Raw genomic sequence first — 13738 nt, 5'->3', positions numbered from 1 at the left:
AAGTTATCATTGCAGTAGCAGACCACAACCGGATCCAGAATGGCCCATGATGTAATAAGTATCAACAGTCGAAGCCCAAGACGAGAGGCATGTTATTTAGTACTCCGTGTTTTAGTTTCCATTATCCATTCTACTCTTTCTCAACAAAGTCAGGCTGCACATCCCACATTTTATACTCATTAATGACATTTGCTGTTTTATCAACTTTTTAATCCCACATTTTATACTCACATTTTGGACGACTTTTGACCAATTTCATCTTGTACTTTTGTTTATAGTTTCACCCATTTCACCAGTTTATAATAAAGTTACAACCCCGGACTGACCCATTTTCGTACATGGACTGAAGTTGCCACTTGGTGCAAAATAGTTGCTTTGTTTTCGGAAGTGAAATGAAAGACATTGACGATACAGATGTCACAACACTTAACCTTAAGCATTGTAGTTGCTGTTGGGAATAACCCCGTCAGTTATTCCACCTGATTGGGTAAAGAGTGTTGATTGTTGAACTAATAAACCACGTTAGGAATATAGAGTTAGTTTAGTAGTACAAATAACAATAACAATACCCCAAATAAGCTATTAATTGAAAATAAATGACAAATAAAGAACACCACAATATAACACGAGGTTCGGCCTAATCTTTTGCCTACGTCCTCCCAAGACACCACCAATATATTTCTTGTACAAAAGAAATAATACAAATACAAAGAGAGAGATAGATACAATACAACTAACTAGAGAGTCTTGTTGTATGTTTTTGGTGTGAATTCTACAAGTGATCAACAGCCTATTTATAGGCAAAAATTCACATCTCATGTGCATAAATATGTTAATCCTATCTATCTTAGTGCATAATTCTTGGTGACATGAGCATTTTAGATATGTGTTGTATAATTGTGTATAATTTCAAGTCTAATAATTATCTTGTAATTACCGTTTGTCTTAATATTACCCTGACATATATATTTTGTGTAAGCCAATTGGGCTCCAACTTATGTTTATATGATTGTTTATTATTTGTACTTTGCAGGTTTTAGACATTACATGTAAAGAGTCATTAAGTTAATATTGTTTTTACGTATTTACAACAGTTGAGATATTAACTTAATGTACTTCTAGAGGGAAGTTAAGACATTTGTGTTGCTGCGTATTTACAGTAGTTTGAACATTAGTCTTATATACACACTTCCAATAGGTAATATTGTCGACACAGTTTCTGCGTATTCACAGCAGTTGAAATGTGTCAAAGGCTAATGTTGGTTCTGCGTATCTTTACAGCAGTTAAAGCATTAGTTGAGTTGTATAATTGCGTATAATTTCAAGTCTAGTAATTATCTTGTAATTACCATTTGTCTTAATATTACCCTGACATATTTTGTGTAAGCCAATTGGGCTCCAACTTATGTTTATATGATTGTTTATTATTTATACTTTGCAGGTTTTAGACATTACATGTAAAGAGTCATTAAGTTATTATATATATTATATATATTGTTACCGGTACATTATTATTTTATTTATTTTAATCCATCGGATCAAGTTGACTTTTCATCTTAACCGTGTAAATTCACCCATTTAAATCGGGGAAGATTGTTAAACTGATAATGTAAACGTGGATAAATAAAATAACATGTTATAATAGCTTCCAATATTTTTGCATAGTTTGTTATTTAAATTACTAACAGTGGAGGATAAAATCATAATTAATAATTATTTCATTAACTGCTCGATCTTATCTACTATTGCAACATTATATCTGTTGTGATCATTTAAGATTCACCTCAACTCACGGTTCCATCACAGATAAACACGCATTTTTTAAATTTATATACATTTTCCCTCTACTTTTATCACCACCATATCATTAATAAACAGACATGTTATATTTATTTGTAAAATTTTACTCATTATATCATAAGTTTTCACCAAAATACTTTGCAAAGCAAGATGTCTTCAACCAACAAATCAAGTGTTATGTCTTCAGCCAACGTATCAAATGCTATTATCTCAACCAAAAAATTAGATACTCTCGACACGTTACCAACCAATTAATTTTCAGGATGTAGCACAATGTAAAAAACAAAAAGAGAAGAAAACTTAAAAAGCTGAAAACAATTAATTTTCAGGATGTTGGCAACAATTAATGTAAGCGATTGTGATTTTTACGATTATGAAATTGTGATTCTAACAATTATGTACTACAATGGTGCCAACGATGGTGTACTTTATGAATGCCTTAATATAATTAAATACCCTAAATGGGAACAAGGTTAATGATCAATAATTGATTGATCTTTACTTTTTCCTGTAAATTATTTTTAATTTTTTTTTTTTGTACGTATGACATGTGTGTATATTATAAAAAAGCGTATACATGAAATCATATTTTAATTTTAAAGGAGTTGATATAATCAGACTGATTGATAATTGAGCAATAATGGATATAGATATATCTTCATTTTGCTTTTCTTTTTTAAGGTTAAATAACTTTTCTTCATGTCCCTTAGTGTGAAAATGTAAAATAGTTAGTCAATTAATAATTAATATCTCATACAAATTGATTTCAAAACATATAACTGAAAGAAGTTATTTTCATGATAGAATTGTTTGGTTTTGTTTAAGAGTTAAATTATACCTAGTATATGTTTAGCTTGTCTACTAACAGGAGATGGTCGTCCAAAAACACAGTTTCATTATGCTTCCCTCAGATTTTGTTACCTTTCTCATTGATGAGGTTAGTTTTTTCAAGAGTAAGATGCTATAAAAAAAATGCAAGGTCGTGGTGCTGAAAGATTTGGTGCGTTGGCCTATTTGTAGACTCCATCAAATATGCAAACCTTAGGATGTACAACTGAAAGCATCTCAAAACTACCATGATCATCAGTTTTCATTAATAAGTTATTTTATATCATCAATAATCCACTCACATTTCTTCCAACGATTAAGCAACCTAAACACTTTCTCTATTAATGATTTTCAACTAATTAAAAATATAATATGCACACACACATTATAATATATCTGATAATAAATTAAGTACAGAATAATATGACCTACCGAATCCAGAAAATAAAAAAGAATTATATAACAATTTATATATATTCATATATCGATATAGATACAAATGCATGATAATATGAAATAACTATAAATATATTTAATTTAATTTATTTTTTTGGTATTTATAGTCCCATTATACATGGACTAATTAACAAAATCTGTTTAACAGATAAATTGTGTATATGTGGAATTAGGAAGAAAGATTTTGGAATAAAGATTTATTTATGAACAACAATGGTGATTAGACTTAGCGAAATTGCATCTTCATTATCGGTAGAGATCGACCACATCACCAACATAGTTAATCTGAGGGCATGACTGAGAAGTTCCACTACCGTTCTTGAAGAAACCAACTAAATGCTAAAGAAAACTCTCATGCCCACCTTATTGGCAAATACTTCCCAATATGCTAAAGATTAATACTCTTGGTTTTTCAGAACATCTTTTGCATGTCATTAACTTTCCTACACACATAATTTCCCTTCGAATTAACTTCCATGTGTATAAGCAATTAGTTAATTTCCTTTCACACATAATTGACTCTTGAAACTCATGTTATATCAGAGATTGCAACTAATTAATGTTCTTTGAGTTTTAAGACTCTTTTAACATGAGTAGTTTTTACATTACAATTTAGTAAGAGAAATGATGTAGTTTTAGAATTGATTTCAAAACTCAACTTCTATATTTGTCTATTTATACACGGACTAATTATCGACATTTGTTTAACAAATAAATTGTTTATGTGTGTAATTAGGAAAAAAGATTTAGTAATAAAGATTAATACTCTTGGTTTTCTAAAACATTTTTTGCAAGTCATTAACTTTCTTACACACATAATTTTCCTTTGCATTGTAAGTAATTAACTTCGATGCATGTAGATAATTAAATTCTCTATACATAATTGACTTTTACAACTTAGGAAAGAAAGATTCTATTTTTGTTTTTCCAAAACAGTACACTCATAATGACAATCCATTATCAACATATTTCAAGTTTCAACGCACTGTCCAAAACCATAAATTTGACACACCTACAACTACAAAACGATTAGCATTAATCACACCCTTGTCATATCCCCATGTACAATCTTCAATTATCGGCAGCTTGAAGACTATGAAGGGCTTTCCTCTTGCTCATTTGATCACGACCCTTTTGTGCTAATTGATCTTAATCAACTCCGGTCAGTAACTGTTGATTCACAGGCTAAAACTGCATGGGTCGAATCTGGCGCTACTCTCGGCAAACTTCACTATTGGGTGTCTGAAAAAAACAACTTTCTTGGATTCCCAGCTAGGGTATGCTCCTCGGTTGGGGTTGTAGGGTATTCTAGTGGAGGGGGAATGGGTATGTTAGCAAGAAAATATGGGTTGTTTGTCGATAATGTAATAGATGCACTTATTGTTGATGCGAATGGGCAAATTCTACTTAGAGATCAATGGGAGAAAATTTGTTTTGGGCTATTAGAGGAGGAAGTGGAGGTAGTTTTGGTGTTGTACTATCTTGGAAGATTAATTTTGTTTATGTTCCACCAATTATTACAGCTTTTAGTATTACCAAAAGTGATATTCAACTTGTTAATAAGTGGCAATATTTTGGGCATTCTATCAGTGATGATTTGTTCATTAACATTCAAATAAGTGCTTTTCTAATCGAATATCAGGCAAAAAATAAAATAATGCAAGTAACCCTTAATTCTCTGTTTCTGGGAACAGCTGACAACCTTCTTAATTCAATGAAGGATGTATTTCCTGAATTGGGATTATATGAAAAGAATTGCATTGAGATGTGTTGGATTGAATCAGTTGTTTACTTTTCACCTTAACGGGGCTAAGTTCTTTGATAATAAATAGATACATATATCTCACCTTAACGTTTTGTGTTCATTAAGCTAACTTTCGTTTTATGACTAATACAAACAATATTGGAGCCAGTTGGGGGGTTGGCCGATGCTCTAGATAAAACCCAGTCCAAAGCGGTAAAAAAATTGGTTCACGTTCACCAAAAACCTGTCTGAACCTAGCCGAGGTTTTACTTTGTTGACCAATAACTGATTCGGGTTATGTTTGGATTAGGTCAAACCCTGTTTTTGTACACGACTTATTGTACATGCAAAAGTCTGATAACGAAACAAGAAAAGGTTTTAAAGGGTTTTCTTTTATTGATCAACCGATAGACATCGATGATTGCAGTTGAGGGTTAATCCTCTATTTATACATGAAATATATGAGCTAATATGAGAAACAAAATCAATTGTGATCTGTTAGTTGTCTTGATGCTTAAGTTGTCTTGCTGCATAAGTCGAGATCTCTTAAACAAGGAAATGATGTTCTTCTATTTTGATCCTTTATTCCAACAAAGTCCCTAAGCCACATGGAACTAATCTTACATTTAATCAAGAGGGGAAAAAATCAAAAAGAGATAGTCATTTTCTTGCAAGAGTGCTAGCTCGTGCCCTTACGCTTTCTTCACTTGCTCTGCAGTACGAGCTTCATATAAAGCCGCACCCCTTTAATATGAAGAAATTATTCATAATACGTAGTCGAAGAGAGACGTATGTCAGCGGCCATTGATGAATTGTTTAACTACCGAGGTACCTAAGTTTTACCTATGTCGCGGAGGATCGAATAACTCTTTTAATCTCGAGTTGTTAAGGAGCCTAGTGAGGTTTCTCCTTTGGCAGTGTCGTAGCGAGATCTAGTTTAGATAACCTACTATCCGCTGTCAAGGTGGGATCTCACTATTTTAACATGAGAGATTTTGTTTTTATTCAAAAGTTCCCGGGAAGAAAGGAATTGAAGTCACTAGCCAACAAGACAGTCTCTACTATTTTTATGGCTTAGCAATAGGTTTTGACCCAAAAATGTAGCACTTCAATTTTTTGTATAGTAGGTATAGTGATTGGATTTCAAGCTACGTATTATTGTATAATTTACATTGGTGTAACATTCTTTATTGTTTTTCATCAACCTCTGTACCATTTTTTATTAGTACGTAGTTAAACAATATAAATTGAGCTACTTTTTTTTTTTTTTTTTTCATTTTTAAGTTGTATTCTAATACTCTAGGTGCTCACAATTAACTTTATTTAAGGTCTTTAAAACCAGCTAACTAGTCAAAAATAATGAGAGCCATTCAGAGGCTCTTTCTCAGATATAGAAAGTTATATATTGTAATTGGCACGCACATGAATCTTGATTGAGTCGAGATATAATTAATATAAATTAGTATTTCTAAAACATTGTAAATCTGGAACAAATAAATTACATCATGTATGGGCCTTATGTATTGGATGAAACTATGACAGTATTCATTTTAAAATCTTCATTGATCTAGTTTATAGTCATTCTTTAATCTTAATCACTATACACTACCAATAACACTAGTAGTTGACTTATTAAAAGTGGGTAAGTAACCTGCTTTTCTTTCTTGATTGCATCTCTCTGAAATATGACCCAAATGGAACTTAAATTCCTTACATGTAAACTTCTATCATTAGTTCTATATCTATCAACTCATGTTTATTTATCCAAAAGCTCTGATGACTTTCTTGATTGCATTACTCTTAATGATTCAGACATTGTTTTTACTCATATTGACAATCCATTATCACCATATCTTGATCAACACACTGTCCAAAACCTTAAATATGACACTTCTACAATCACAAAACCATTAGCAATAATCACTCCCTTGTCATATTCCCATGTACAATCTACAATTATCTGCAGCTTGAAATCTGGAATCCGAATCCGAATAAGAAGTGGTGGTCATGACTATGAAGCCCTTTCTTCTATCTCATTTGATCACAACCCTTTTGTCCTTGTTGATCTTATTCAACTCAGGTCAGTAACGGTTGATTCAGAGGCTAAAACTGCATGGGTCGAATCTGGTGCTACTCTCGGCGAACTTCACTATTGGGTGTCTAAAAAAAGTAACCTTCTTGGATTCCCAGCTGGGGTATGCTCCTCGGTTGGCGTTGGAGGGCATTTTAGTGGAGGAGGATTCGGTATGTTGGCAAGGAAATATGGGTTGTCAGCTGATAATGTAATAGATGCACTTATTGTCGATGTGAATGGGCAAATTTTAGATCGAGATTCAATGGGTGAGGATTTGTTTTGGGCTATTAGAGGAGGAGGGGGAGGTAGTTTTGGTGTTGTACTATCTTGGAAGATTAATCTTGTTTATGTTCCACCAATTGTTACAGTTTTTAGTATTACCAAAAATGATATTCAGCTTGTTAATAAGTGGCAATATATTGGGCATTCTATTAGTGATGATTTGTTCATTAACATTAGAATAACTGCTTTTCGGGCATTGGATCAGGCAGAAAATAAAACAATGCAAGTAACCTTCAATTCTCTGTTTTTGGGGACAGCTGACAAACTTATTGATACAATGAATGATATATTTCCTGAATTGGGATTATATGAAAAGGATTGCATTGAGATGAATTGGATTGAATCGGTGGTTTACTTTTCGTCGTATATAAGAGGAGAAAGCATTGATGCATTGATTGAAAGGAAACCATGGCCTAAAGGTAACTACAAAATTAAAGCAGACTACGTGAGGAAACCGATCCCAGAAGAAGCACTTGAAGAGATCTTCAAATGGTGTTTGCTTGAAGAAAACTTGACTATCGAACTTGAACCACATGGCGGAAAGATGAGCAAGATAGACGAAACCGAGACTCCATACCCTCATAGAGAAGGGAATTTCTACATGATACAATACAAGATCACATGGGAGGATGAAGCATTTGAAAGCAAGTATATTGGTTTTATAAGAAATATATATGAGAAGATGGCTCCATTTGTATCTAACAAGCCAAGGGAAGCTTATGTGAACTTTAGAGATTTGGATGTGGGTTTAAATGGCAATGGATGTGCTACAACTTATTTGCAAGCTAAAAATTGGGGAAGCAAGTACTTTAAGGGCAATTTTAGAAGGTTGGCAATTATCAAAGGGAAAGTTGATCCAACAAATTTTTTCTGTTATGAACAAAGTATACCCCCAATGGTTTTGTGTAAGGAAATACAGATACTACAACATAGAAACAAAAAAATGAAATGCTACAACCATAGTGACTTTGGCCTTCACCAAAATATATAATTTTGGATGTTTATCTCTGAGCAAGACGTTTATAGTATATAAGGTTGTCTTTAATAACTCAAATTACTAATAAAATCATATGATTAATATGACAATTTCATGCAGACATAATTTAAAAACTCGTAAAAATAACGTAGATGATCGATGTGATCACTAGTAAGAACGAACTTTTGATGACATGATTAATTATCCTAATAATGCTATTTGCTTTTCTAGCTCAGAATTAGACAAAATTTGGACGGTTGATGGAGAACGGGCCAATGGTCAAGACTCAGCATTTTATCATGATCCCAGTGACGGCGCCCTAAAGATTTAAGTTCTGGCCGAACAAAGATAAAAATGTCTCTAACTCCTAACAAATTTAAACGTATAAAGTAAATTTGTTAATAAATAATAACTAACGTTATTACAATGAAACTATATATTGTACGTATTATCTATATCAAACAAAATCATAATATCATAATATTAGAAATATATAATATATTAGTTGTTAGTTAACTTATGATTTCATAATATTAGAAATATATAATATATTAGTTGTTAGTTAACTTATGATTCGTGAAGCTTTCATAATACTCTTCATAGTAATTCGGTTGGTTTATAACAAATAGTATATAATGTTCAAAGTTTTATGCTCCTACGAATATATGTCCCGGCCGGGAATCGGGTCCCCCCCCCCCCCCCCTCTTCTTCTCTATGCCCTCCCCTGATGATCCCTATTAGTTTTTAGCCTTTCGAAGTAATTTGAAGATCAAAAACGAAATTTTTCTATCTACAAGGGTTTAATTTAATAGTTTTAGTTTTTATATATATTGCGTTCAATAGTGTTTTATTATTCGTAATTTATTCAAACAAAATATACATTATGTTATTTATGCTAGACCTTCCCGATTAACCTTTTAAAGTTTTGGGTCCCTATATATTTTTCTAATTTAAAATTTTTAGTTTATTTAACAATTTGATAAGTTTAAGAGCGTCATTCGTCCATTTTATTGCCTAAAGCTCATACATAGCCATGCACAAAAGTCGGATTTTGTCCCACCCGAGCCAGGTTGGGTCAATAGAGCTTAAAACCGGGTTTGACCTAACCCAAACCAGATTGAACCCCGTTTTTGGTCAAAGATGGACCAGTTTTTTTGCCCAAACCCAATCTTACCCGATTTTGAACATGTCACCTACCTGATTTTGAACCCGGTGTCTACTTGACTATGAAACCCGAAACCGGTTTCGAACTGCTAGGTTTTCCAAAACCAGAACAGGGTCAAACCCGAGTTTGACCCCGTTCAGTTTTTGTTATTCCGACCCACTATTTTAAAAACCAGTTTTTGTGTGCATCTCTAGCTCTAGTCATACACCATTTGCTAATAGTTACCTGTTAACAAGCCCATATAGCCTAAGCCCATAACTTGTGATAATTTAAGCCCATAAACCGTTTGATATTCGTCACTCATTAAGTACTAAGCCTATAACATTTGATAATTGTTACCGTCAATCTGTCGTGGTTTTTTATAAAGAATCAACCGCAAATAGTATTATTTTTTTAATAGGTACATGCAATTCACCTTGAAACAAATCTTATAAAGTTATTCGACTGAGCAACGAATTTGAAGTAAAATGTCAATTATGTAGGCGTTAGCCGTTAGGTACATAGCCAATGATTTATAGTACGCGTGATGTGGCATCCAGATTTTGCTGTGGTTTGATTTTTGGTTAGTTTTTGTGAGATTTTTATAGAACTTTGTGTTTTTGGGTTTGGGTTTCGTATGGTTGTGCTGGACCAAATAGTGATGGTTTTTCGCATTTAGGTAATCTTGGATGGGAGTGTTGGGTGTTAGAATTTGTTGTTCGTTAAAACAAAAAAGTGAGTGTTAGATAGTCCTTTTTATATCTTTATTGGGTTATTGCTTTAATTAGCATAAAAGTTGTGGAAAGTAGTTGAAAGACAAGGACTTCACTTGACTTTACAAATTTTGTAGTACATTTCGTAAGAAAAAAGAAACTCAATGATTAAACTTAAAACCAATCAATGGTTTTATTTCCACATTATTAGACTTATTACATTCATTTATTTTTCGAGGCACATTCATCAAATTTAATCTACGGTAAAAATTAACTTAAAACGACTGTGACAAAACTAGTGGTGGGATGCTTTGTTCATTACAGAAGAAATTTGTTGGATCGATTTCACCTTTCACCATTGCCAACCTCTTAAAATTGCTCTTAAAATACTTGTTTCCCCACTCCATTGCTTTGACATAACTTGTGCTACATGTATCACCATCTGTACCCAAATCCAAATCCCTAAAGTTCACATAAGCTCCCCTTGGGTTCTTGGACACAAATGGTGTCATTTTTTCATATACCCTTCTTATAGAAGCAACATGGTTTTCGGTTGTGTTGAATCCTTCATCATCCCATCTCATGATATATTGTATGATATACAAATTTCCTTTCCTATGTGGGTAAGGAATAGCGGTTTCATCAATCTCGCTCATCTTTCCACCTTGTGGCTCCATTGCTAGAATCAAATTTTCTTCTAAACACCATTTCCATAGCTCTTCAAGCGATTCTTCTGGAATCGGTCTCTCTACATAGTCTGATTTAAACTTGTAGTAGTTTTTAGGCCATGGTCTTCTTTCTACGAGTGTTTCAACACTTTGTCCTCTTAAGTAAACCGAATAATACACTACCGATTCTATATAACTCATCTCCGTACAATTATCTACTTGTAATCCTAATTCAGGAAATTCATCATCCATTATAGCTATAAGCTCATTAGCCCTCCCCAAAAAAAGCCCATTAATTGTCACTAGCATTGTACCATTTTGTTGAAGTGGACTTATTAGCAAGTTCATGAACAAATCATTTGTAATATTGTTTCCAATATATTGCCACTTGTTAACCAATTGAGTAGCAAATTTGTCTAGCTTTTTAGGAAGACTAAAAACTGTAACAATTGGTGGAACATAAACAAGATTAATCTTCCAAGATAACACAACACCAAAACTACCACCCCCTCCTCCTCTAATTGCCCAAAACAAATCTTCACCCATTGTATCCCTATCCATAATCCTTCCATTCACATCAACTAAAAGTGCATCGATTACGTTGTCAGACGATAAACCGTATTTCCTAGCCATTGTGCCAAAACCTCCTCCACTTAGTTGCCCACCAACACCCACAGAAGTGCATTCCCCTGTTGGGAACCCAAGACTATTATTACTTTCCTTAGACACCCAATAAGAAAGTTCACCAAGAGTTGCCCCGGATTCGACCCATGCAGTTTTAGCTTCTAAATCAACCTTAACTGACCGAAATTGGTTAACATCAAGAAGGATGAAAGTAGTTTGATCAAAAGAGGTGTAGGAAAGCCCTTCATAGTCATGACCACCACTTCGGATTCGGATTTGGTGTCCGAATTCTACGCTGCATATAATAGTGGCTTGAACATGGGAATATGTCAAAGGTGTGATTATTGCTAATGGTTTTGGAGTTGTGGTTGAGTTAAACCTTAGGTTTTGGATTGTAGATTGAAGGATAGTTGTGTATAATGATTCATTAGGAGTGAAAACAATGTTTGATGAGTTTGTTGAAATACTTTGAGAGATGCAATCAAAAAAGTCACTAGTAGTGCTTGTTGGTATGAAAAAACTAATAGAAAGAGTTAGGATAAATGATAGTACAAATTTACTTGTGAAGAATTTCATTTTTTTTGTCTTTCTTTTCTGGTTTGTTTTGCTCTCATATCATCATGCCTTTACAGGTTATCTTCTTTAAACATGCTATGAAAGCATCCAAATGGAGCCTTAAAGACAAAAACTTATTACTATTCAAAAAGCAGCTTAATAAGGCTATCTCTAATGCTAAAGACGTTCTTAGGTGTCCTTGAGCTGCCACATCATATCCTTACAAATCCTTATACATCCTTATAAATCCTTCAAATCTTATAATTTTATCTCCAACCATACAAACATCCTTACATATCCTTACATGTACTTTTACCTTCCACTAAAAAAAATATATTAGGTAAGGACAAATAAGAGCATGCCCTTAGGTAAGGGCATCTACCTAAGGATATCTTTAAAATAATCTTTAGTATGGTAAAGCTTCTTTTACATTGGAGATGAAGACTTAGCATAAAGCTTTTGGGACAAATAATTTTTCAAGAAAATTAAAAGAAATAATTTGACAAGGACTTGTTAAAATAAAACAAGAAGCTAGAGGCATCTTTCAATAAAGGCAGGCGGTTAGGTACGTATACAAGTTGACATTTTTCACATCATGATAGGCTCGTCTTGTATGACAATTTCACTTGATTAACTAAACAGCAACACTTTTCATATTTCACTCGCACGGTACTCGTGTAAATACGGAGGTGTGGTGGGACGACTGTTGGTGATGAAAGTGGTGTCGATGGTGGTGTAAGTTATTAATGTAAAAATAATTGGTGCAAATAGTTAATGAAGATATTTTGAGAAATACATGATTGATAGTCGAATTTAATTTTTAATGACTATTAAAGGGTAGTGTAGGTGGAAATATTTTAAGGGGTTATAAGTGAAAAGATTATATAAGTTTCAACATTTCCCAAAATAAGCAGTTATTTTTTATGATATATAGTCAGGGACAGAGCCAGAATAATTTTTGTGATGGGGCAAATTTATGAGTTGTTTATTATATTTATTAATTTCATCTTCTAAGGGAAATTTTAAAAAAAAAGGCCCTGGCCCGTAAGTAGAAAAAATGGACTCCTAAAAGAATTTCGTTAATGTCAGGTTTAGTCAGATTATCAACAATCAGTGTTGAGAAGGCAAGGTTTAGCACAGGTGAGTGCCAGTTATGAAAATATCTATATTTTACATGAACATTGGTCTTTGCAATTTTGGAGCAATGATATACAATTTAGCTTGTACATATATTTTCTACATGACTATTGTGATAACTATTATATTAACGATTTGAAAACAATAATATTTTTACATGCAACTATACTATAATGTATAATACATTTACCCAAACAAGTAAAATATTTTCTTTATTAACCCTCCAACTTACCCCTCAAATAACTTTTAAGTACTTCAAGGGAATCTCCACCATTTTTGAACCTCTTTTTTTCAACTATATTAAAAATCAAAACAATATAAGATTTTTACTCTACCAATAGCGAATTTATTTCAAAATTAATGCTTCCAACATAATTAACGTACTTTCAAAGAAGAAGCTTATGACAACGACGGTGACATTTGTTGTATTTTCTATTTATTTACTTCAAATATACCTCTAAAAAAATTACATTATACCAAAATTGAAATGGGGGCAGTTGCCCCCACTGTCCCCATTGTAGAACCGTCCCTGTATATAATATAAATAGATATAGATAATATAAATCTTTTTTTAATAAATCACACTTTAAGTAGTCGATCAAAGTATTGTAATTTTCAATAAAATCTTATATATGCATAAACATAATTATAATAATTCTTAAACATCAAGAATCTAGTTAAAGCTATAAAAAAATATGTAATGCAAACTTTTTATCAATAAAGATAATCTCAAGTGT

At 32.7% G+C, this 13738-nt stretch overlaps 2 protein-coding genes across 2 annotated transcripts; one reads left to right on the top strand and one right to left on the bottom strand.

The window, feature by feature from the left end:
- The first annotated feature begins 6513 nt into the window (after window positions 1–6513).
- LOC122610440 (berberine bridge enzyme-like 26) lies at window positions 6514–8186 on the top strand. Its single transcript, XM_043783432.1, has one exon. It carries the CDS (start codon window positions 6514–6516, stop codon window positions 8173–8175), a length of 1662 nt encoding a protein of 553 aa, XP_043639367.1. The 3' UTR covers window positions 8176–8186.
- A 1996-nt stretch (window positions 8187–10182) lies between these two features.
- Window positions 10183–11969, bottom strand: LOC122579120 (berberine bridge enzyme-like 27). Its single transcript, XM_043751227.1, has one exon. It carries the CDS (start codon window positions 11883–11885, stop codon window positions 10293–10295), a length of 1593 nt encoding a protein of 530 aa, XP_043607162.1. The 5' UTR covers window positions 11886–11969; the 3' UTR covers window positions 10183–10292.
- Between the last annotated feature and the right edge of the window lie 1769 nt (window positions 11970–13738).

Source organism: Erigeron canadensis, chromosome 8, assembly GCF_010389155.1.
Source record: "Erigeron canadensis isolate Cc75 chromosome 8, C_canadensis_v1, whole genome shotgun sequence".
NCBI lineage: Eukaryota > Viridiplantae > Streptophyta > Magnoliopsida > Asterales > Asteraceae > Erigeron > Erigeron canadensis.
This window is presented reverse-complemented; position numbering and strand designations above follow the sequence as displayed.

What these genes read in the sequence shown, in the direction of transcription:
- LOC122610440 (XM_043783432.1), top strand. Translation starts at nt 6,514, where the DNA reads ATGACCCAAATGGAACTTAAATTCCTTACATGTAAACTTCTATCATTA.
- LOC122579120 (XM_043751227.1), bottom strand. Translation starts at nt 11,885, where the DNA reads ATGAAATTCTTCACAAGTAAATTTGTACTATCATTTATCCTAACTCTT.